General features: G+C 36.2%; 1 protein-coding gene across 6 annotated transcripts in view; it reads right to left on the reverse strand.

Moving 5' to 3' along the window:
• Positions 1-410: 410 nt before the first annotated feature.
• The window catches only part of LOC113236853, a 71,996-nt gene continuing 48,332 nt past the window's right edge, over positions 411-24,074 (reverse strand). Inside the window, exons 3-11 of one of the 6 annotated variants that reach the window (XM_026473057.1) lie at positions 23,196-23,397; positions 14,020-14,158; positions 7,084-7,200; positions 6,087-6,335; positions 5,383-5,487; positions 4,722-4,952; positions 1,588-1,747; positions 1,124-1,260; positions 411-734 (exon numbers count right to left, since the gene is read on the reverse strand). In XM_026473057.1, the coding sequence (XP_026328842.1) occupies positions 597-734; positions 1,124-1,260; positions 1,588-1,747; positions 4,722-4,952; positions 5,383-5,487; positions 6,087-6,335; positions 7,084-7,200; positions 14,020-14,158; positions 23,196-23,397 (1,478 nt within the window). In that variant the 3' untranslated portion in view covers positions 411-596. Of the gene's footprint in view, positions 735-1,106; positions 1,261-1,587; positions 1,748-4,721; positions 4,953-5,382; positions 5,488-6,086; positions 6,336-7,083; positions 7,201-14,019; positions 14,159-23,195; positions 23,398-24,074 lie in introns of all 6 variants that reach the window. The other 5 variants (XM_026473059.1, XM_026473058.1, XM_026473060.1 and 2 more) reach the window with 5 other exon arrangements.

Genomic DNA, 24,074 nt, shown 5'->3' on the forward strand with positions numbered 1-24,074 from the left:
TCTATGTACCTATCTATTTGGTGTTTTAATAGTATGATAAAAGATTTTTCTACACACAGCGGGTTCTCATGGTTGTTTCAGTTTGAAATTTCAGTACTGATAAAAATATTTTTCTAATTCTATCTTTGTCTATATTTTATGGTACAATATCTACTTACATACTTTTTTCTAGAAATGACACTGAATACTCGTTTGCAGAACATTATCGAAGTTTTAGAATTGAGCTTTTCGAGATATCATACATCAAGATTCAAATTACACTAAAGAAAGATATATAATTTTCCCTATTTATAATTACTAATTTTTCACATTACTAAATTGATCTTTAATTGGTATTTATTTAGTTCTTATTTATAATTTGCTTATTTTAAATAAATTACCCTTTGTATTAAAATACACCTAAGGAACGGCGTTAGGCTACGTACAAGATTTCAATATTTACATTCGGTTAATGATAAAGTTTTGTGTATTTTATGTACAGAAAAACCTTGGTACGGACTAAGAACGATATTAGCAGCCATATCGCGGATATGTGGCACCACTTGCGTGACACGAGCGAGCTGTCGAAGTGGATGCTGCCGGCGCTCGCGCATCGTTCAGATCGTGGGCAGCAGCGGGCTCGGAGACCGCGATCGTTGCCGCCGAGAACTGCTCCACTCCCCCATCATATCCTCGTCTCCCTGCACACGCGTACTCGACATACTCTCAGCGTCACACTCCACAACTTCCCAACTCTGAGATCGAGATTTTGAAATCATTTAACCTAGAGAAGGGTAGCTAAAGGATAGGTACGCCACTATTACGGAAGAAGGAAGTTCGTTGCGATAGAATCCTGCTAAACTATACCTCTTCGAAAAACAAAAGAATAACAACATGACCATATTAAAGTCGCTACCACTCTACGACAACTATTCTACTCAAATAGACAACAATAATACGATCAAGATTTGTCACATCTTGGTTGCTCTAAAGAGGCAAGTCCACAGAACGTCCATGCAAGGCAAATATACTATATCTTCCAACCGTCTATGACTCGCCAATATTCTACGGGGTCGTGCGGGGTTGTGCGAGTGATGAAAATCACGTATTACGGTGTCAACACTTACATATAAGAAGTAATTACCATCATCGTGTGAGGTGAAGGCGCGCCAAGGGGTGCGGGCACTGTGGAAGGGGGCGCCTTTGGTGGTGGCGGGGCCGGTGGTGGTTCGGGAGACGCAGCCGCGGGTGAAAATGATGATGGCGCTAATGGCGATTGGGCTGAATCAAAGAAACCACCTGTAGAAACTACACCTCGTGACGATGCCGTAACCTTCAGTAGAAACTGGTAGCGCACGCTAACTCCTTCTAAAATTCTACTACTATAGCTACTTAACTTGACAATAAATGTGAATAGTAATTTTATACGATTGGTTCTATAACTATCATTATATAGTTGCTTTAAACCAGTGAAATAGAACTATAGGGACTCATTGCTTGGTCTATTTAGATGAGCCCTCTTATAACTTTATTATATACTTGATAACTTTGGATACACTGCACAAAATAGTTGAACACAAAAACTGAAGATTAATGCTTTACACTCACCAGCCGCCGTAAGAGCCAGCACAAACTGGCTCCAATGCACGCAGCATCCACAGCACAGCTGCAAAGCTGCACGACGCAAGGCTCTGTGCAGAGCCATGAACAGCAATGGATTCACAGCCGCGTGGACATAGGAGATGTGCAACGTGATTTGGAAGTACATCTGAGGAACAATTAATGGTAATTGCCTAATACGTATATAAAGATAGTAAGTAACTATTATTATTATTCATATTAAAATTATTCCTCATGAAACTGAACTTTATTTTTGATGATTTAATTTAATCTATTTGATTAAGAGCGGTTACGCAGGGCGACTTTGATTTTTAGATTAGTCTAACTTTATACATATGCGCGACTATAGCAATACAATCGCGATGCAAACGTGATGCAGTTGTAGCTGTAGTGATACGATCGCGATGCAAACACGCAACTGCATCGATGCAAACGCGCGATTGCGATGAAATCACGCGTTTTACTGGCCACATATACCAGAAATTTAATCGAAATGAAAAGATAATTGAAGTTATTCTTTTTTTCAAATTAAACGTTCTGGTATATGTGGCCTATGACTCATATTATTATTGTTATCCATTGACTTACAAATAAATGGACGACGGGTCTAATACAAAAACCACGAAAAAAATGTCCCAAGTCAACCTATTTAAACATGGTGACATGTAAAGGAATATGAAAAAGCTAAAACGTTCAATTTAAATTGTAATGTCATCGCAGTACTGTCTAATTTTGCTTGCTTTGCTGTCAGTCGAACAAACGAAGACTAAAGCGTGAATGACGCTCTGTATACGATTTTAACGCCCTATAAGTTCGGACACTTTTTAGCGCGGACCCGACGTCCATATAATTGTAAGTCAATGTTGTTATCATAAATTATTCAACCATTTTAAAGCATTCCCCTAAATATGTTCAGAGTGGTATATTTTTGGCTACTTTAAAGAATTTATATTAAAATATTGTAGTCTTGTTTATTGTTTATATGTCAACTGTTTATATGACAAAATCAGGCATCCAGTCGAATTCGTATCATAGTATGAAGGCGAGTCTTAGGAGGCGAAGCGGGAAAAACTGTTTTGCTAGATATTCACGTTCACGTGACATGAACAGACAACCTGACCAGACATAAATTACCATGTGACGATGATAGACTACTCAGCAGTGCACTGAACGAATTGCAATGTGCAAGACCAGCCTCCTGAGTAGACGTTTCCTATGTTTTACATTTAAAAATTATATTGTAGATATACACGCACTTATGTAAATAGAATTTGTATAAATAGTCTAGTTTTTAGAAATAAAGATCTCTTTGAATCCAGACATCAACGCTGTCTCATTGACGACGACGGAACTCTCCTCACTATAGCGTCCTCTCACTGCGGCCAAGACACCTTTAGCCGTCAGCTTATCTGATCAGTCTTGTGAGTCTGTGAGACTGGCAGTGAGAAAATCCTCTCCTTGCACCCCTTATCCTTCCCACCTACCGTCTGTTACCTTGGGTCGCATGGTAACAGGCTTCCTCTACCTATCTATATACGTATATATAGCAGTGTATGGTTAGGGCTAGGCTGTTAGGTTAGGAACGTAGGGTTGTTTGTGATAGATTACAGTTTTCCGTTACCATTTCATGTATTGCCAGGTAGCTTAAATTACACACAAAGACGATACTCAACAGTAACACTCATATCACACCATGATCATACCCAACAAATACTACACAAAGACAGAGATAAAGTTAGTTGGCTCTATACTAGATGAAATGGTTTAGGTATTTACTGTTAAATAACGGTCTTACAAAAAATATACGATATATCTAAGAATATTGTCTAAAGAAAGTGCTAATGTGTTGCACGATAGGATGTCATCCGATCATATCAAAACAGAAATAAAAGTCTAAAACGAATGTAAAATATCTAACTTTGTACAGCTCGTCAAGCTTGACACTTTGTACTTTGGACCGTTCTTATCGTAAGCGGCGTAGAGTGGAATGGAGATTCTCCCTATGCACTACATTGAACCTGCTAAATTTGGTTTTCAACTGAAGCCCTAAAATTCACATTTATCCCAAAATTTGCAATTTGACCAGCAGATTAGAGACACGACGCGCCACCCGTTGCCCCGGTTAGTCGCCATCGGACGCTTGTTGACGACGGAACTGAGTAAAATCTAGACTCGCATTGAAATACCTCGGCCTTAACATTTTCGTCATAATTACTACCGGTGGGGTTACTGTACAGAATATTTTCGTGTTAGAAAGTCAACGATAATTATGATTTGTTTCATTTCATTTCCGAGTCAGATAAATTATTGTTTAATTTCCTAAGGAAGTTTGGGTTCGGATGTTATCTTAGCATGAAATGAGTATGATGATTACCTACGATTATTTCGGCATACCCACTTTACTTTATATTCTAATACCACTATTCCTATTATTTTATTATTATTACTATTACTATTTAAACGTTTTTTTTTTATTTCACAATATTATTTTATTGTAAAAATGATAAAATTATAGAATAGCGAGTGTTTATTTTAACAAAGAATGCAAGATTTAAATAATATTATAAAAGTAAAAAAAAAAATTACATATTTAGGGTCCACTGAAAATCAGCGTCACAGCCTTTTCCCGGCGGTGACATTAGCTGAGTGGATCCTATTACATACGTCACAGCCGCACACATGACATCTACTTAGTACAACAATAGTGTTGACTAGCTTTGTGGTCGCTTAATTATTTATTACTAAGATTTTTTTTTTATTTGATTTTATTTAGTTTTTTTTTGTTATTTTATTTTCTGTTTGTTTTAATTTAGTTTGTTTTAGTTTTAATTTAGTTCTGTTTTTTCTTTTTTTTTACTTTTTATTATTTACTGTGTATTATTGTGTTGTGGCGTTATATAATAAATGAATTCTATTCTATTGTATTCTATATGTTCGCTTTAAACAGCATGGAGAGTACATTACACATATTGGTAACAAAATGAAATTGGAAAGCTTATTTTTATTCCGGCTTAAACAAGAGCAAATACCACTATACTTATCTAGATGTTTCTTTTGATTACTGCTTACCCGTATCACATTTAAAAAATATTACTGAATTCACTGTACACTTAAATGCTTACCTCATAAGCTACATGTGATGTCAAAGCAGGATGATGCAGAAGAGTAATAATGAACAGCGGGCCCCAAAAGAGAACATACGCTGCCGTTATGACCAGGAACATGCGGACACGACGCACTCCCTCCCGCTCCACCCGAGCCAAGTATCCCCGTAGGCGACGTCCGCCACCAAGGGGTAAGTTTTGACTTGTTGTTGGTCGACATTGTCCATCCGCTAGAGCACCATCTACAGTCTGCAAACAGATAACTTTTTGAACAATAATAAAACAAAGGAAAATACTATCCGTTAAAGAAAAGGGATATAGATAGGCTAAGAAGTTTAATTTTTAAAAGAAATAATTTAAACTTGCATTTAAATCCGAGAGCTCGGAACATTTTGTGTTACTTTTTTTTGCAAAGAATAATGAAAAACTTCGTGCCAGAGATAATTTAAAAAGTGCCAAGAAAAAATTTTTACAGACCAAGTTTTAGCGTAGAAGTTAATTTATCTTGAGTAAATTAATTAGTAGTTTTATATTTCATTTTAGTTTTTAATTTTAAGGGAGGTTGAAGTGGTGAAATAAAAAAGGAAGGATGGGTTAATCTACGTGCACTACAAATCTACTTCATACTTTGTAAACTATGGGAAATTATTAGCTACGAGAATGGCGTGCATTGCCTTACCCTAGGTCCGACACTGTTGGGCAGCGAGTCCATACGTCTGTTGTCTCCTGCCATGCTGACAAGTGTGGTCACTAGACCAGCTACTCGTACTGCTTCTACGTTAGCCTGCATGCGATAAGACTTAAATTTATCGTACACCTATAACCCCAGGCAATTTGGCTTTCTCTGACGACGTGCCCAACACAGCATCACCTTTTCAGAATCGTCCCAATGCTCCTCTTCAAAACAGGCGTCTTGAAATGACTACCGAAAATTTAAATCTTATTTACCATATACCGCACAAAAAATTGGCAATGTACCAACGAAGAATGTTACTGGAATTTCTGCGAAGATTTTCGACCGAATTCCAGAATTATGTGACTAGCGAATTCCGACGACTTTGGCGCACGAGTCTTGTGTCTTGTAGTAAGCTTGCAATTCACCGCCGTGTACTAGTATTACTACTACGTAATTTTAATGTGTCATTCAAAACAATCGCTATAGCTATCAATCTTTATGAAGCGTTGATGGTGTGAATTTGATCATTGATGCGGTCACCTGATCATGGAGAAGTTACATTTGAACACATACAATGGGTGTGACATTGATGTTGATTGTGCAAATTATGCAGACAAAGCATTTAATTTTATAGATAGGTAATATAACTTCTCTATACCATCTTTCCTGTGCCATTGTCAGGAGGACAAAGGATTCTTTGTACAAACCTTAGTAAGATCCCTGTGGAGTTTCTTCAAATGGAAAAGTGTCAGTCCAACGCAGACAGCATTCACGCCTATCCAAAGAGCATTAAGTACATAATGCCTGAAGGGACCTCGGACTAAAGGACATGACGGGGCTGGCCCATATGAACTGTAGGAGCCGGCACTGGCGGCCAAAGCTCCGGATAGAAACGTTGGCCCAAGGTTTATTGTGATCGATGCGAACCATATCATGAACGTACCGAAAAGGACACACTGAAACAAAGAAAACCATTACGTAAAATTGTAGATTTATATGTCCTATTATTAGGTACGGGTCGTCTTTATGGAAAGAGGAGAGAAGAAGAGAAAGAGACAGGTTTAGGTTGACGAAAAAATTGTTTCTTTTTTTAATCAAGATTATCTTTCAAAGACAGGATGCAATATCCATCTAGGACTAAGAATTTTGGAAGTAATTTACCTTGTTAAATATGCAATACAGAAGATAAGACAACAGATTATCTCGTAACGTTTTAACTTCTAAGCATATCCGGATATTGTTAAGTAAAGAAGCTGGAGCTTTCTTGTCGAATTACAGCTTAGAGTAGATACTTCAGGTGTACTGCATTTAAATTTAGATTAGTCGACTTAATGACTTGGTAATTATTAAAACATACGACTTATCAAGAACAAAGATGCCTTTTACTCAACGTTTAACTGTTGTTACACTTTCTCACTTTTAAGTTCTTTGTTTGTACCATTATGTTCGCAATGAGAATAAATATCATCAAGATGATATGTTTCAACATTTAGTATTAACAATTCGCCCATACATAGAGAGGATTCCGATCTTTGTCAAGTTAGTCCTTACAGAGACATAATTTGACTAGCTGTCGGAGCGATAGAAGAATACCTACTCCTGTAGTTAGTCTTCTGTAGTATGCCATAGCGTTAGTAATAATAAACTAAAACTATTATAGCCTAAAGCTATATCTGTAGAGGTAAGCAGTTTCTGAATACTTACCTGCGGACTGTCCATTAATAATGGCGCGGACAAATCTGCCTGTTCCTCTTCGTTCTCCGGGAAAATGGGGCTGTCGTTGAGAACTGTCGTGAGCATATTTACTGACGATACGGTTACCTAAATAAAAAAAAATAGAGCAATGTTATAACTAAAATAGAAGGTGCGCATTCTTCGGGCGAACGTCGAACAATTAACAACTCCTGGGAATGCTCCGTAGAAAGGAGAAACACGTGTCGAGTAAATCTTTGGTGTTGGTGTTTGTGATTGTAGTTGCATTTCTGTTATTTATTTTATTAATTTTATACCGAGAGATTAACTGGGTCGTGGAGTAGCAGTCATTTATTTCCATTTTTAACCGAATTTAAAAAAAGGTGGAGGTTCTCAATTCGACTGTATGTTTTTTTTTATGTATGTTACGCGATAACTCCGGTATTTGTGCACCGATTTTCAGGATTCTTTTTTTTGTTGGAAAGAGGGTACCTCCATAGTGGCCCCATTTAATTTTGAAGAAAATCATCCACCTCTAAGAGTGACTGTTCACGCATGAAGATTCATTTTGATAAATAGCGCCTAAATTTTATTATAAGGAGCAATTATTTGAATGGTTGATTTTGCTATTCTCTAATTCAAGCCGTTTTTCTCTCTCAATATACTTTGAGTAGTGAGAACCGATTTGTATTATTTCCTGTGTCAAGTTCCGTACAGTGGCGAACTAGGGGATGAATCCGGGTTTGCGCACTTTCCGGTAACCGATTTGAAAAAAAATCTTGGCAAATAGATGTAATTCCACGTACTTTTGAGATCGGGTTTTTTAGTACTCTGTACTGAGATTATTATAAAAAGTATGGAGGAGGTATAATTGATACTACTATATGCATTCCATAATAACTAAATAATGAATATCATTACCATTCAACCGCTGTGTGTGTTCATGAATTATTTAAAAATTATACAAAAATAATAGATAGAAAAGTTTAAAAAATATATACTAATTATTGAGTTCTTAATAATGTGTGCGTCCTTATACAACACGCGGCGGGCGCGCAAACATACAAGCTGCGCTGCTACGTTTGTATGGAGTTACCATACTTGTCTTTTTTATAATATCAAGTGATGGGACGAGCAAGACGTGTACCTGGTGGTAAACTACATGCTTATCCATAACAGATGCAGTACCACTCAGAGCTTCAAACAGCAAAGATCTAAGGTGTACTGCTACTGCGCCCATAATCCTGAAACATAAGTTGACAAATCCCATGTGCCTGTAATTTCGCCAGCACCCTTACCCTTCAAAACCGGAACACAGTAATGCTGACATTACTGCTTGGCGGCAGAAATAGGTAAGGTGGCAGTATTTCTCTGCATGAACTCTTTCACAAGGAGCTCTACTGCTACTACATATTATATATTATTATCATTGACTTACAATTATATGGACGTCGGGTCCACGCTAAAAAGTGTCCGCACTTGTAAGGCGCTAAAATCGTATACAGAGCGCGACACTCCGCTTTAGTCTTCATTTGTTCTACTGACAGCGCGATACTGCGATGACATTACAATTAAAATTTCGAATAGGTTGACTTGGGACATTTTTTTCGTGGTTTTTGTATTAGACCCGTCGTCCATTTATTTGTAAGTCAATGATTATTATATATATTACACTTTGATATTCGCATCCAGTTGCCGGTTGCTTGTATCTAACACAAGATACATATAAAAAAACAAGTTAAACTGTTCCCATAAGATCGCTAACTCTTACGATACTATCCAAATGAAGTAGCGTGGATTATTCTCCATCTTTATTACATTGAACTGAAGTTAAGTGCCAATAAATCACCTCTGCCGTCCCAGAACCCTTCGGTTTCCCTACGTTCCTTATGTCATCCTTAATTTGTTACTTTGTCTGCACAAAATAGATGCGTTAATCTTTGTTTCTTTCTCTACTTCCAAAAGATAAGTGTGGGAAAATGGGACATGCATTTAATAGGTATATTCTATATACCTACTTATAGATACGTGGGGAGCACTATAAGTTTCCGGAATGAATAAGAAAAAAATACTATAAATGGTCAGAAATGAATTTATTGTTTCTCAAAATATTCTCCGTTAGCGCTAATGCACTTTTTCATACGAATGAACCAATTTTGGAAACATTTGTGACAATCTCTGAAACATATTTTTCATATTCTTCAACAGCCTCTTCAGGTGATGAAAATCGTTGACCGCGTAACTGATTCTTAATTTTTGGGAATAAATAAAAGTCACAAGGTGCCAGGTCGGGACTGCACGCGGGATGGCTCATAAGGTCAACGTTGTTCACCTTCAAAAATTAATTTGCTTGTCTGGCCGTGTGAGAACTGGCATTATCGTGGTGCAAGATGATACGGCGTTTACGGATTTTTACGGAGTTTGTCAATAACTTCCGGCAAACAAATGGTCGTGTAGCAATCACTATTCACGGTACAACGACTTTCCAAACTAGCAGTAGCCACGTGTCCAATTTTATTAAAAAAAGAAGCAATCATCCGCTTAGAGGCACTTTGCACGTGCGCCACTTTGGTTGGATTCGGCTCATCTCGAAAGACCCATACGCTCGATTGCTGCTTTGATTTGGAATTGTAACCATAAATCCATATTAAGTCACCTGTTACGATGTTCCACACCAAATGTGACGCCCCTTCGTTGAATCTGGTAACCATGGCATTGCACCAAGTGACGCGATTAGTTTTTTGAGCCTCAGTCAAATTTTGTGAGATCCACCGAGAGTACAGCTTTCTCACACCCAAACGTTTGTGTAGTATTGATTGTATTTGACTCATGCATATGCCTAAAGATGCCCAAATCTCATGGTATGTCACATACCTGTCTGTTTTGATCATACGGCGCACATTATCGATGTTTTTGTTGTTCACAGCAGTGGACGGGCGACCATCACGAAATTCGTCACTGAGATTCACACGACCGCGTTTGAATTCTGCAAATCAGCTATAAATAGTCGTCTTGCATAGTGCTTCATCGCCAAAAGCAGTTTGAAGCCGAGCGAAGCTCCGCTGAACTGTTAAATTACACTTAAAGTCGTAGAAAATCATACTACGAAAATTTTCACGAGTTAAATCCATGGTGATGTAGACAACCAATTTCTAAAACGACGCCACAATGTAAAAACGAGTGACAGTCAGATGAAACAAATTACAAATATTACAGCCAAATAGTTCAATTTTCAATAATTACTTTTTAAATATTGTTTATGTAAGTGGCCAGTTCCGGAAACTTATTGTACGGCCTATGTAAAATTGATTTCAAATAACGTTCGCGTGTACATTTATATGAAATTGGAAATATTTGTTACCTGCATTAATGAACAAAATGAGTGAGGAATTTATATGTAATTATCAAAACAACAAACGCTTTATAGTGTTCACATCATCACTTCTAGAAAAACATGGATAAAATAACAAATAACAAGTTTTGTATTCTTCAATATTCTACCAACGAAATTGGTCGATAATTTTTTTGATTCTTTAGGAGTCTCTACTACACATACCTTAGCTCGAATTAAAGTTTTTCCCGTACTAATACTTCATCATACGTTCATTTTGCTTGGGTCGAGCGGCATGAACGCAGGCAACACAAATTAAAGCCATTTGAAAAATGTATATCGCATAGTATACGGGTTCTGTTCAGATCAGTTTATATTAAAAAAATCATTCATCAAGTACCTATTGAATATATCAGTTTTCTTGTAAAATGTTGATGTAAGTATGTGTTTTTTTCTATCGTGAAAATTTTTGGGAATCGTGTTTTCAAACCATATACTAATCAGTGTATATATACCATTGACTTACAAATAGATGGACGACGGGTCTAATACAAAAACCACGAAAAAAATGTCCCAAGTCAACCTATTCGAAATTTAAATTGTTATGTCATCGCAGTATCGCGCTGTCCGTAGAAGAAATGAAGACTAAAGCGGAGTGTCGCGCTCTGTATACGATTTTAGCGTCTTACAAGTGCGGACACTTTTTAGCGCGGACCCGACGTCCATATAATTGTAAGTCAATGATATATACTCAATTTTACTATATATTTATTCAAAAGTGATTGATTCAACACTGTCAGTGTTATTCGGAATCAACCAAGGCCGGTTTGAGGTATGAGGTATAGACTCTTAAATAGGAGAGTTTCACAATGTCACATATACACAATATGTTTAATGTAATTCGTATTGTTTTTATGTCTTTCACGTGATAAAAGCACTTTTGACATATGGTTTTATTATTCCAAGGATACGACTTAAGTTCATCCTGTAACCCGGAGGTTGCCAAAAAGAGATAGCTATCTAACAATAAGTTTGACTGTTGTACCTCTCTTTTGCCTTTTGTTTTTTTTTGTTGCGTATTTATTCCTGTGGGCAATAAAGAGTATTTGTATTGTGTTTGTAACATATAATGTATTTACAATGGATCGCCAGAGACGATTGTTCTCACTTTAAACATTACATGACTGATTAATGTATGTCTGGACAGAAGAGAGTATATCAACTTTGACTTTTTTGGTTTTGGACTGTTCTTATAGTTCTTATGGTATAGCAAAGAGTTGAATTTAAAACCTGAGTGTCCCGTTTGAAATACTGTACACCATAGGTTTCCAAACTTTTTGGTTCACTTAGGCAGATAAAAAAATTTAAAACAAAATAATTGAAAACACGTACTTTTTATATTAACACGAAAAATCGCAAGAAAATATATATATATAAATATATATGTAGTGCGCTATCACGGCCTTGAAATTGCTTCCGAGGCCCCTACTGCCGCCCCCCTTGGACCCTTCAGTGTCCACTAGGGTGGCGGTAGGGACCACTTCGGGAAACTATGCTGTAGACCCTGTACCACTTACGCACACTTTAAACTGATAAATCTGTCTATTATGCATAAATAATGTGGTATCCATGTGTGTCCATGGCACCCGCGATACGGGTCTCCCTAGTGCGGGGTTATGAATGTGTGCGTGACTACAACACTAACTTACTCGTTTGAATTGCTCGTGAAAATTAATCCGTCAGGCGGTCTAGAGACAAACGGTGTCCCTGATGCGCAGCTGTGGTTTAATCCACCGTTCAAAAACTATTTGTAATGTATGAAAAAAAATTTTTACTAAAAAACTGTGTGTTTCCAGCAGTCATGGCGGGTTAATTATAATATATCGTCACATTAGCTTTTTCGAGCTGTCTCGATAAACTTTACTTTAAATAAATATTACAAATTATAAACTTGTATAAATGTGTGTTAATGTGTGTTGTGAACTACCCCTAGAGTTTCTTACTTATTCTCCTCGGGGGAATCTCACTTATGAATGAGTAACAGAGTTTATTCAATGCGACGTTATCGAGCGTAATTTGCTTAGCTATGAAATAAAAACGTATTTGAATAAGAACTTGAATACGAGTAAATCTTAAATTAAGCCTTTGATAACCTACGACTTCGTCTTTTCAAACATTTCCAATTTCATAGATATTGGTAATTGATTTGGCTGCAATCCAGGAGGTATAATAGAATTTTCCAGATACCCTACTTAAAATCCGAATAGTTATTCCATTTCAAATAAACGCTTTTATAGGATAATAGTATAATAATCTTAAGAAGGTCAAACAAAAAGTATGCTTCCCATTCTTCATAAATCTTAAATGAGTGAATGAATGAGTTTTACAACAAAAGCTTTTTTAGGTACGAGAAACCACCCCCGTTCGGAAAAGGAATTTTATCTCACCTCATAAAATTTTTAAATTCAAAGTATTATTGCCTTAAACTAAGAGCTTCCAACAGTGGGCTTGGATGTGTGTGTGATGTGTTGTTTCTGTATTCATCACATACAATGCTAAAATCCTATCCCGATACATTTTACATTTCATAGAAGAAAGGTGAATATTTTACATAAAAATATAACTTTTTTAATACAGTTGCTCAAAACGTGGTATTTTTCGCACTACAAATCGTGCGGAAAGTTGGATTTCTCGCACTAGTGCTTTTTACTTTTCCAGTTTTTTTTTAATTTACCTATTGTTGTTTTAAGTCTTAAACATAGAACTAAAGAGATTGTATATTTATTTCATATTTATGTGCTTTGTGACGTAAGTCATTCCTCATTAAAACTTATATTTATTTACAAATACTATATAATGAACGTATCGAGTGGAGGTCTCTGCCTACTCCTGAATGGGTGACAGGCGAGATTTTTATGTATATATTTGTTTTATGTATTACAGATAAATTGTATCTCACTACCGTGCACGGGTTCCTAAAGAAGTTTAAACAAAAGTACCAGGACTTCATAATAAGAAAAGTGGTTACAGACCGATATTACAGAAAATAAACAAAAACAGCACGTTAGAACTATATTTCCATAGATTTTTAAATAATGGTTGCAGTGGTTGTATTTCATTATTTTAATTTACTAGCAGAAAATGAGTTTTTTTTAAATACTGTTTTATTTTACTTTCAATGTAGTTTTTTCGCAAACGTATTAAAAAACGTCGTTTGATACACGTGCGGATTTGTCATTTTCACTTGTCTCGAGTCTTGACCCTCGCCTCTGGCTCGGGCCAAGATGCCTCGAGACTCGTGAATAATGACTAACTTTCCGCACTTGTATCAAAAATAACTATTTTATGAAGCTTGTGGAATTACAATCTATTTGCCAAGTTTCTTGCCACCCTTAGAGGTGGAATATTTTTTCTATCTTTTTCTTCCGAGAAAAGAATCATCAAAATCGATTCGCAAACGTCGGAGTAATTGCGTAACATACACACAAAAAACAGTCGAATGGAGAATCTCCGCCTCTTTTGAAGTCGGGTAAACATATGACAAAAATGTACGAGATAAAGAAATATTAGACTCGTATACGAGAGGTTCGAGAAAGTATACGTAAGTAGGTACTTACCAGCAAAAGAAAGGCGGTTTCTACTAATGAGCATTTGTAAACAGGCTGGCAGCGGAATACAGCGATGCCCAGAGGTAGAAGGATGGCTGCTCGCGCACAGTCCACTACCGCTTGGTGAAACAGAAGACCATGGGACCACCTGGCATAGAAATATAAGTTCGTTAGCACTTAACCATAAATACTTACCATATATCGTGTCTGTGTTTTGTACAGACCAGGTTTTTTGTAAAAAGGGCGAGAGCCATTTTCAAAATTTTTTCAGTGAAGAATGTTTCAGTTTTTCACGACTTTTTAAAACATTTACGCAATGTTTTAAATTAAATTTTAAAACTTCAACTTAAAAACCAAAAATTTAATTTTAAAACAGGACGTAAATATTTTAAAACAGTCGTTAACATAAAACATGATCCACTGAAAAATTTTGCGAAATGGCGTTTTCGCCTTTTCTACAAAACATTAACGACTAATAATTTTTGTGTATACTTTTTGCAGCTTTTTTTTATAAGTGTCAGTGGTAGTCAAGCTCCTTGTGAAGTACTATCACCTTATCTCTATTTCGAGATAAGGATAAGAGTGCGGGTGAAATTACAGGCACATGGGAATTGTCAACTTATGTTTCTTGGTGACGGGCATGCACCTGATGGTAAGCGACATACATATCCATGACTAGGGTCTAGTGGCACTGCAACTGCAGTGCCACTAGACCCAGAAATTGCAATGATCTGAGGGGCACTGTCACTGCGGCCGTCACCAAGAGACATAAGTTCATAAGTCCCATGTGCCTGTAATTTCACCACCACCCTTACCGTTCAAAACTGGGACACAGTACCGCTGACATTACTGCTTGGCGGCAGAAATAGGTAAGGTGGCAGCACTAAACTAGACGAAATCTTTCACAAGGAGCTCTAATCCTACTATAAATTTGCAGTAGAGTTAGCGATTGTGTAGCAATCCTCACGGAAATTGCCTTCAGGTTACCACAAAGGCCTTACAACGACAACAAAATGTATTTCCTTCCCATCCGGCCTAACCAGATCAAGTAGGTAATAGAAAACCCAAAAATATCAAATCATGCTTCAAAATCCGCAACATAAAGGGAAAATTATTACTCATTCTGTCAACTGGTTATAAGAAAAAAAAATCGATAGGCAATTTATCAATCACCATGACGTCACGTAGTTCTTATGAGTGACGAGGTTTAAGTGGTCTTGAAAACGTTGCAAAACCTGAGAGTCATCGGGGCAAAACATTATATGTTCTAATCTTCAGTGTACTTAGTCCATATATTGCATATTTTAGTGGCTTGTCCTTGTTCTTTTTTGAATCTTTCCGCTAAGAAAAAGGCAAGGGTTTGAAATAATATAGCCAAGTCTTTGTTATACATGATTTGATAAGATAAATTGAAAAGATTTGATAAGCGATTCAGCAACTATGGTGGAAAAATTTGATTAATAATTTTATATATTATATAGCGTAATTTTTACAAATACTCAATTCCTTTGAGGAATAACACCTTGAAAATCTTATTATTGTGCTAATAAAAAATATATCTGTCGAGAAAGTAAAAGTGACAATTATCGACATAGCGATTGAAAAGATTACCCCAACAATTTGGAGAGCAAGTCTTCGCTACCCTCAGAAATACAAGACCTTTGTCAATAGAAATGACAACTATTGCGAAATTCGTCCCTCTCCCGAAGGCGGTTTGTTTATTTGACGAAGGTCAAACAGTTCCTCGGAAATTGTCACAGGTGCTTCACTTTTGACTTCGTTATTTTGTTCTCTCTTTTTTTAATTCATTTCGATTGCAACTCTATTAAAAAGTTATTACGAAATTATTTACAACGAACGAAATCCCCTTGATATTATTGGAATTTATATTATTATTATTTTAGTTCACACAAACAACAATAAAAACTTATAAAATCAGATGAAATTTAATCTGTACGTATTTTTATTACGTCGTAATATATATTTCATGTTAAATAAACTTGAATCGGATCATTTTATGAGAAGAATCATGTCTGCTTACGTATTTAGTAGCAGTAGAGCTCCCTGTGAAAGAGTTTGTCGTAGAGACGTACTGCCATTTTACCTATTTCTGCTGCCATGCAGAAATGTGATCATTATTGCGTTTCGGTTTTGAAGGGTAAGGGTAAGGGGTTCGTCTTCAGAGTGACGGGCGCAGTGGCAATGCTCTCTTTATGGCAATGCTCCCTCATAATTTAAAGCTCTGGGTGGCACTGCAACTGATTCATTCCTTGGTTTGGCACGCTTAGAGGTGGAATACTTTCTTTAATTTTAAATGGGATAAATATTGAAGTACCCTCTTTCCAATAAAAAAAGAATCATTAAAATCGGTTCACAAATACCAGCTGGAGTTATCGCGTAACATACAATAAAAAAAACAAAATACAATAGAATTGAGAACCTCCTCTTCGTTATTTTGAAGTCGGTTAAAAATAAATATGTTTCTGATCTTTTTAATCGAAATATTTCTAACAAATACTAGTCTTTAAAATTCAAGATGTCTAAGGTAACTAGAGTTTAAATAATTGTTACAAATATGTAACCTATTATACCATCATGCAAGTTTCTCAGTGTATGTAGTGTGTAGCTATTTTCCACGTCCTTAACCAAAGAATTGTTAAAAATACTATTTAGGGCGGAACAACCTTTCCAACCCATCGAACACTGACAAGATAAAAGCTTGATAAAGAATTTTCCAGCGGACTATTTGTGTAACCCGAGGGGCATCTAAGATGGAAATAGAAATGGAAACGTCTTGGTGTCTAACAGGGTTACATTTGTAATATCGGCCCGGTGACGGTGGTGGGGCGACGGATATTTGTTACATTATCTGAAATAACACAGATTAAATAATAGCGCCAGCAGTCATGTAGTAAAATGTCGTGAAGTTAGCGCCATGGAAAAAGTGTAAGTTTTAAATTTTAGGTCTTGAAAAATTTTTTCCGTACTTGTAAATAAGTTTAACCTCCTAATGCTCCGTGTACATAAAAATGTACATACTATGTGAAGTGATTAAGACTCAGACAATATTATTTTTATGATCACGTAAACGCCCAGTGTGTATTATAATGAAAATACCTCTTTCAAATTACCGCTATGTATTCCATATAACCATAACCCTATGGTATCTAAAAACGTACGTTTTTCATACAAAACTAAGGGTACATTTGCTTGAGTCTGAAGCATGTAATTCGATTTAATACATTTTAAGGTACATTGGGCGTTTAGCGCTTATTCTATAGCAGTTTGCTGGGCCTTAAGAGGATAAAGTTATGGAAAATGGGATCGCTCGTGGTTTTGTACAAATAAAAAATATATAATAAAAGACCTTAAGCTTTACATATATGAAACAAAACATTATTTTCGGATCTAAGTCGCATATTGTTGTTTTCTCAAACAAATCAAAGTTTCGGACCCTTTACTGATCCCATGGTCACAGCTGACTGGGATGGTAAAGTCAGCAATTAAATTAACGGTTTAGATCCAAATAAATAGTTTTATGTGTGTAGCAATCACAAAAACCTCGATTGAACTTTACATTTCAAACCCTAGCCAAGAATCAATGTCAATCGTAAGATTATAATTATAAGTTTTATTAAAAAAAACTAATCTCAAAAGTTTGCTTATTTGCCAAGTTTTATTGTAATCGGTTAAAGAAAGTGCGCGAAGTGGGATTCATCCAATAGGGTGCCACCCTTAGAGGTGGAATAGTTTCTTCAAATGTAAATGGAACTAACGCTGAGCCTGCGCTGATACCCTCTTACCAACAAAAAAAGAATCATTAAAATCCGTGCACAAATGCTGGAGTCATAGCGTAACATACATAAAAATAACAGTCTAATTGAGAACCTCCACCTTTTTTTGAAGTCGGTTAATAAGTACTTAAGAGCTCAATTCATTGCTAAATTTTCGCAAGAAATAAGAGGAATTCTTACTTAGTTAGATTTACGACCGTGTTATCAAAGGCTATCCGGGCCCATCAGCTGATTCAAATGCGAGATCGCCATCTTTTATTGAATTACTAGGTTATATATACAAATTGGTCGTAATTTGATATAATGAATTGGAGTTCCGTTTCTGATGTATCTTATTGGCCAGATAAATCTTGCTGTGCTGTACAGAGCCTTCACAATACGGGCATAGTATATTATATATTAGTATAGTAGAGTATAGTATATATTATAGAAGCTTTAAACTGTCTGCATATTTTGATGTCTGCAAAGGAGAGCTCTCGTTCGGACACTGCGGTTTTTCCGAGTCGAGGCGCATTATTGCGATTCACAACTGTCCGATCGGATACTTTTGACATATTTATCGGAACAATAGTTGATTTAACTTACGAATTAGAAAGATATAGTAGGTATCAGTTTCATCTTCTCGCTCAGAAACCCATCTGATTTCGAGACTACCCGATCGGATCGATTCTTCGATTTCATCGAAAATTAGGACACTGGTGAGTTGTAATAACTGGTCCATGTTACACTTATTATTAGTATTTATTTAATGTAAGTTCTGAACCTTTGGAACGTGAATTTGTAAAATAAAAGTTACCGATTCGTTCGTGCGTTCAGTTCGTTCCATAACTCAGTTGGGAGTTCGTCAGGCACGGTATGCTGAAGGTGCTGGTTCGGATCCAGCCGAATTGATGGAATTTTTCTTAGTGTTCGATGTTTGTATTAATAATTATAATAAAAAAGTTATGTTTATTATTGATATCAAGCGACGTGACGAAAAAGTCGTGCGCCTTGTGGTAAGCGCTAATCGCGTCATGCCTATCCATGACAGTTGCAGTGCCACTCAGATTCGTTCACAAGGGTATCAGGTATTCTAGGGTAAGTAATAAAGTCTTAGTAAGTCTATTTGACTTCTGATTTCTATGGTATCTATAATTATTATCGTAACTGATTTGACATGTATTGTTATGTACATGTTTGTATGTGTGTGTGTGTATATATATATGAATATCATGTAAGTATGTGGTCATATATAACATATAGTTTTTATACATTATTTATTTTATGTAATTTCTCCCTATATGTGCAAACAAAATTTTTCAAATATAATTGCATGAAACTACGCGCATGTGTTACGCGAGTCATAGGGTTGTGTTCCAGAACTCTACTCAATACTCAAGTCAGGGCTTGAGTATTGCAGTGAGCACTGAAAATCATACTCAAGTCCTTGCCATTAGGGTCGTATTTCCAGTGCTTGAAATCCTACTCAAGTCTGCTCAAGTCCTGACTTGAGCATTGAGTAGAGTTCTGGAATACGACCCATAGTATCTTAATTGTAACACATTTGTGGAACACGTCGTTGGTTCATAATTATTTAATCTTGCTCGTTCAATGTTTGTTATTTGTTTAGTATGTAACTGTTTGTGTTTTTCTGATAAATAAATAAAATAAAATAAAATTAAATTAAAATAAAAGACCGGATCGTCAACGCTTGTTTAACGCGTTTAACCCCGGGCTCTTTATGTGCCAAAATGGAGCTATGAAGAGCCATAACATGTTTCATAAACCTATTGGTATTACAGTATTTTGTTATAATATTACGACGAATCAATCATGCGCCTGATGGTAAGGTACACGTCTGTCCATAACAAATGCAGTGCCACTCAGAGCTTGGCATAGCAAAGTTATGAGGGGCACTGCCACTGCGCCCGTCACCCTGAGACATACATATGTTGAAAAGTCGTATGTGCCTGTAATCTCACCAGTACCCTTGCCCTTCAAAACCGAAACGCAATAGTGCTCACATTACTGCTTATTAGCAGATATAGATAAGGTGTATACTTCCCTGAACTCTTTCACAAGAAGCTCTACTGCTACTGAAGAAGAAGAGTGTCAAAAACAATGAAACTATCATTGGTAATATTTGACGATCTCGGTGGCCTAGGTTTACATTGTGGACGCTGGATGCGGAGGTTCCGGGTTCAATTCCCGGTAGGACCAATTTGGGAAATTGGTTTTGGTCTGGGTGTTCTGGGAAGTGCTCCAGAATGAATTTCGTTGCTCTAGTACTATGAGTACTTTTGTATGAATTTAAAACAAAATTCTTCTGCTGTCCCAATTTTTTTCTTCCGATACAATGAAGTCATTCTCATAAGAAACTGGGTCAATTAAAATTGAAAAAAAAATGACAATTTTATTAATTTTGTATGAAAAAATATTTTATGAAATTTGTCCAACTTATGCTGTTCTGATTTTTTTCGTCCCTTCACTAAAAACATTTTCATCAATTTTATTCATTTTTATGGACTGCTTACGCTTAACCAAAAAATAACTATGCCAAAATTGTTTTTCATAAAAAAAGACTTAGCGGTTCCTAAGACAGTTCTTGTTTCTTCTATAGTTTCGGATTTTCCCATAATGGCCCATTAAAAAAAACACTCTGTATAACATCTAATATGTATCTTCTAGTTTAATAAATAAATATTGCCGAATAAGGGCTTTTCCGAAAAAGAGATTTCCATAATATCCAATCTTGGGTTAGCAATCTATTTTACAGGACAGGCTTCAGACTTTTATCAGATTTATTTTGCTGCTTTCTACAACACTACGGGTAACCACAGTAAGCAGTAAGCCTACGGCGAACCATTGTGTTTATTTATCGTATAAATCCTGACACTAACTCTGTTATTATTATAGTAAATAATATTCATAATTCAGAGATGGGAACGAGATTTGGCACGTTCTTGGTTTCATATCATGGTCGTGTAAGTGTGTTATTCAGATTTTTTTCTGCCAAAATAAAATTAGACTACATAACGATAAAGCTGGTAATATTTATTATTGTGACCCTGAAATCTGTTTTCAAGAAGTGACATTTACATGCGATCAATAGCGTAAATTCCGATCATATAAGGGATCGAGCTCGCGTTTAACTGCTGAGTTTCATAATCTTTTGAAGTGATAATGCTTAATATCACGTTTACTTGTATCTGGCAAGTAAAGGCGGTCTCTCACGGTCCATGATTTTACAAATTTCCTCACACCGCCTACGATCACCGATAGTCACACACCCGTTTCGCCCTTTCATATTGATAATTAGCAACTGACAACCCATCGCCGCGCATCGGCATTGCTCATTTTTCGCTATACATTGATCCACGCTCCACTATGGACGCGTCTGCATTACCACGGAAGAGCCATTTCCGTTGAGCCGTTAGTAGCCACGTTAAGGGGTGGAACAATGACGAAGTAAGTCAGAACGGAAATGGATATAAGCATTTTTGTAGTTGCATTCGATTTTTATTAGTATTAAATAAAAGTGTTGCACAAAAGAGATATTTTTATTCCTCATGTGCCATGGTTTCCGACATGTTCTATTATTATGAGCGATATTACAACAAAGTCAGTAACAGGCTTTATGGGAGAAAGGGAGAACGTGGGTCTGGCAATAACCGTCAGTGATCGTTGCATTTTGTATGTGTATGGTAACGGTCGTACCGCTTAGGGCTACCAAATTGAATTGAATGTCCTTTTGGTGCATTTTATTGCCACGAAAACAATACGTACATAGCTTAACAATTGGTTTAGAAATACGTTACATTGTTAGGATTCACATATATGTTTTTAGTAGAATTTAAAACCAATAAATAATACCCAGTTTCACACAACCATCAAAGAGTTACAAAAAATGGGGACAAAACTTGGTGCAAAGCAAGACAACATATCGTAGTAGTTTTTTTTTGTTTTTCGAATTTATAGCAAATGCATCTAGCATCAGTAACTAATGATTTCTGAATAGCTTTAAAAATGAAATAATATTCTTAATAAAAGTGATTATGTATATAAATTTATTACTTATTAAAAGTGTAATAAATTTATTTATTATTATTTATTATTATTATTATTTATTATTTATTTTTGCCATAATTCCATAAGGATTTACTTTTTGACCAAATTGCAGCCCTTCCCAATTTCATTGTGTATGAATGTAGATTGGATACATTTCGTTACACATTAATAATAAAACCGGATAATCTACCTAACTTATATTATTTCGTATAAGAATCGACATATATAATTCTAATTAGCGATTGGTCACCCTACAAACCATAACACCTCTCCAACATTAGCTCTTATTTCAACATTATTCGGGTCTTTGTCACCTCTATTAAACAGTAATTTAGAAAAATGAGGGTCATTTTTTGAGTCACCTGAGTATTATCTCAGGGTGGAACGAAAAGATCGTAAACGATAGTCATTTGTATGTGTTATGAAAGAAAAAAGGCGTGAAGAATTTAAAATGCGGTCATAGGTAAGGCAATAAACCTAATCCTTACTGAACGTAAATACACTGAGTGCTTGTTTGGAAGGTACATACTATCAAGCGTGTCACTCACTGGGGTATATAGATATACATCTTCCACAGGTTGTGCTTCTGACATACCTTTCGCTTCCATTACTGCATTAGTCTTTTCACTCTGTTTATACTTCACACTTCTCACATGACCTTTTTAAGGGCAGGACATGATCTGGTTGACATATGAACGTACTTTCGTTTGTCTCAGTGTTCGCTCTACAATTTTGTATCGTTATTTACTAACATCTAACTTTTAAAAGATCCTACTTTTTCCTATTCCAGACACTACTGCGTCTTTCACAGTAAATAGAAGTTCCTAGTGAATGGGTTTGCCAGGGGAAATACTCTCCCCACAAATATTTCTTTCGCCAAGTAGTACTTTACTGTATTTCAGGGTAATGGGTGCCGCGGCCCTTAGATCTTTGCAACTTTAAGCTCTGAGTGGTACTGCAACTGATATAAGGAGGTATTGTTTACCACCAGGTGCACGTTGGGCTTTTTGTCACTAAGCATCATAAAAAAAACTAATACTCTCGTAAAAAATTAACATATTGTTTTTTCTTCTATCTTATAAAGTTATCATTTCTACAGAATCCATCCTAATTTCACGCTGCTGCCATTCGCAATGCTGTTCAAGTACAAATTAAAAAGCCATAGTACAATAGCTACAGCACATCGAAGTAAAGGGTCGCAAAAAAATATTAGTAGCATACTACTAATATTCTTTTGGGACTGTAAAGCCCCTAGAAACCTGAACATCGATCGAGATAAAAAAATAGAGGAGCTTTCATAAGTGGATATTAAATAAGTTACACTTGTAATAAGTCCAGACTTACCTTCTTAACTGTTTCTTGCTAAGTATGACAGTCATGAGTGCTAGATTGGCCGACATGCCAAGCCCAGATAGGGCAAGCAAGGCCGCAGCACTTGCCGCGCCGCCGGGTGGGCAATATCTGGTGTTGTTGAGTATTGTGGAATTGCTTGCACCCGCTGAGCCGAAGCGTAAGTTTGCACCTATCATCGCCACTGCTGATCCTGCTGGAAGATAGTGTTTGTAATTCGAATTCACTTCTACATTATCTTTTACATCTACATTATATCGTAATAGCCCATCTACTTAGATCGCCTCACAAATGAGGTACTTATTATAATGGTCACGTTTGGTAGGCGAAGTTGGCGAAATTAGGTTTGTGTAAAGCCAATATTTTTTTAATCTTATAAAAAGTGACAGCATGGCAGTTGTCTATTTCCTGGGTTTTTGTTCAGGTAGGTTTTTCAACATCATTACTAGCTTAATCCTACTGGGACCTGTAACGAAAAATATTGCTTACGCTGGTGTGAAGTTTAAGTAATTATTAAAATATTTATTTGTCAAAATAATACAAATTCACTTATCAAAAAGTACAGGGTATCATAAACGTAATACAACATAATATTGAGAAAATATGATTTTGTAATCAAGGCATAAATAAATAACACACCCCGCTCTAGGAAAAATCTGTATCACGGGCGCCATGGTTACACACATAGACAACCACTATTTACATCCAAATTCACTAGATAAATGAATGTAGGTTATACAAATATTTCTCCCGGCCAGGAATTCAACTCGGGACTTCTGTGTGACAGGAGTAACAGTTATGTATGAAATGTAGTTTCATCATCTTTTCAGCTGAAAGACGTCCACTGCTGGACAAAAGCCTACCACCAAGATC

This window comes from Hyposmocoma kahamanoa, unplaced genomic scaffold (assembly GCF_003589595.1).
Source record: "Hyposmocoma kahamanoa isolate Upper Pololo Valley unplaced genomic scaffold, ASM358959v1 92, whole genome shotgun sequence".
In the NCBI taxonomy this organism is placed as follows: Eukaryota; Metazoa; Arthropoda; class Insecta; order Lepidoptera; family Cosmopterigidae; genus Hyposmocoma; species Hyposmocoma kahamanoa.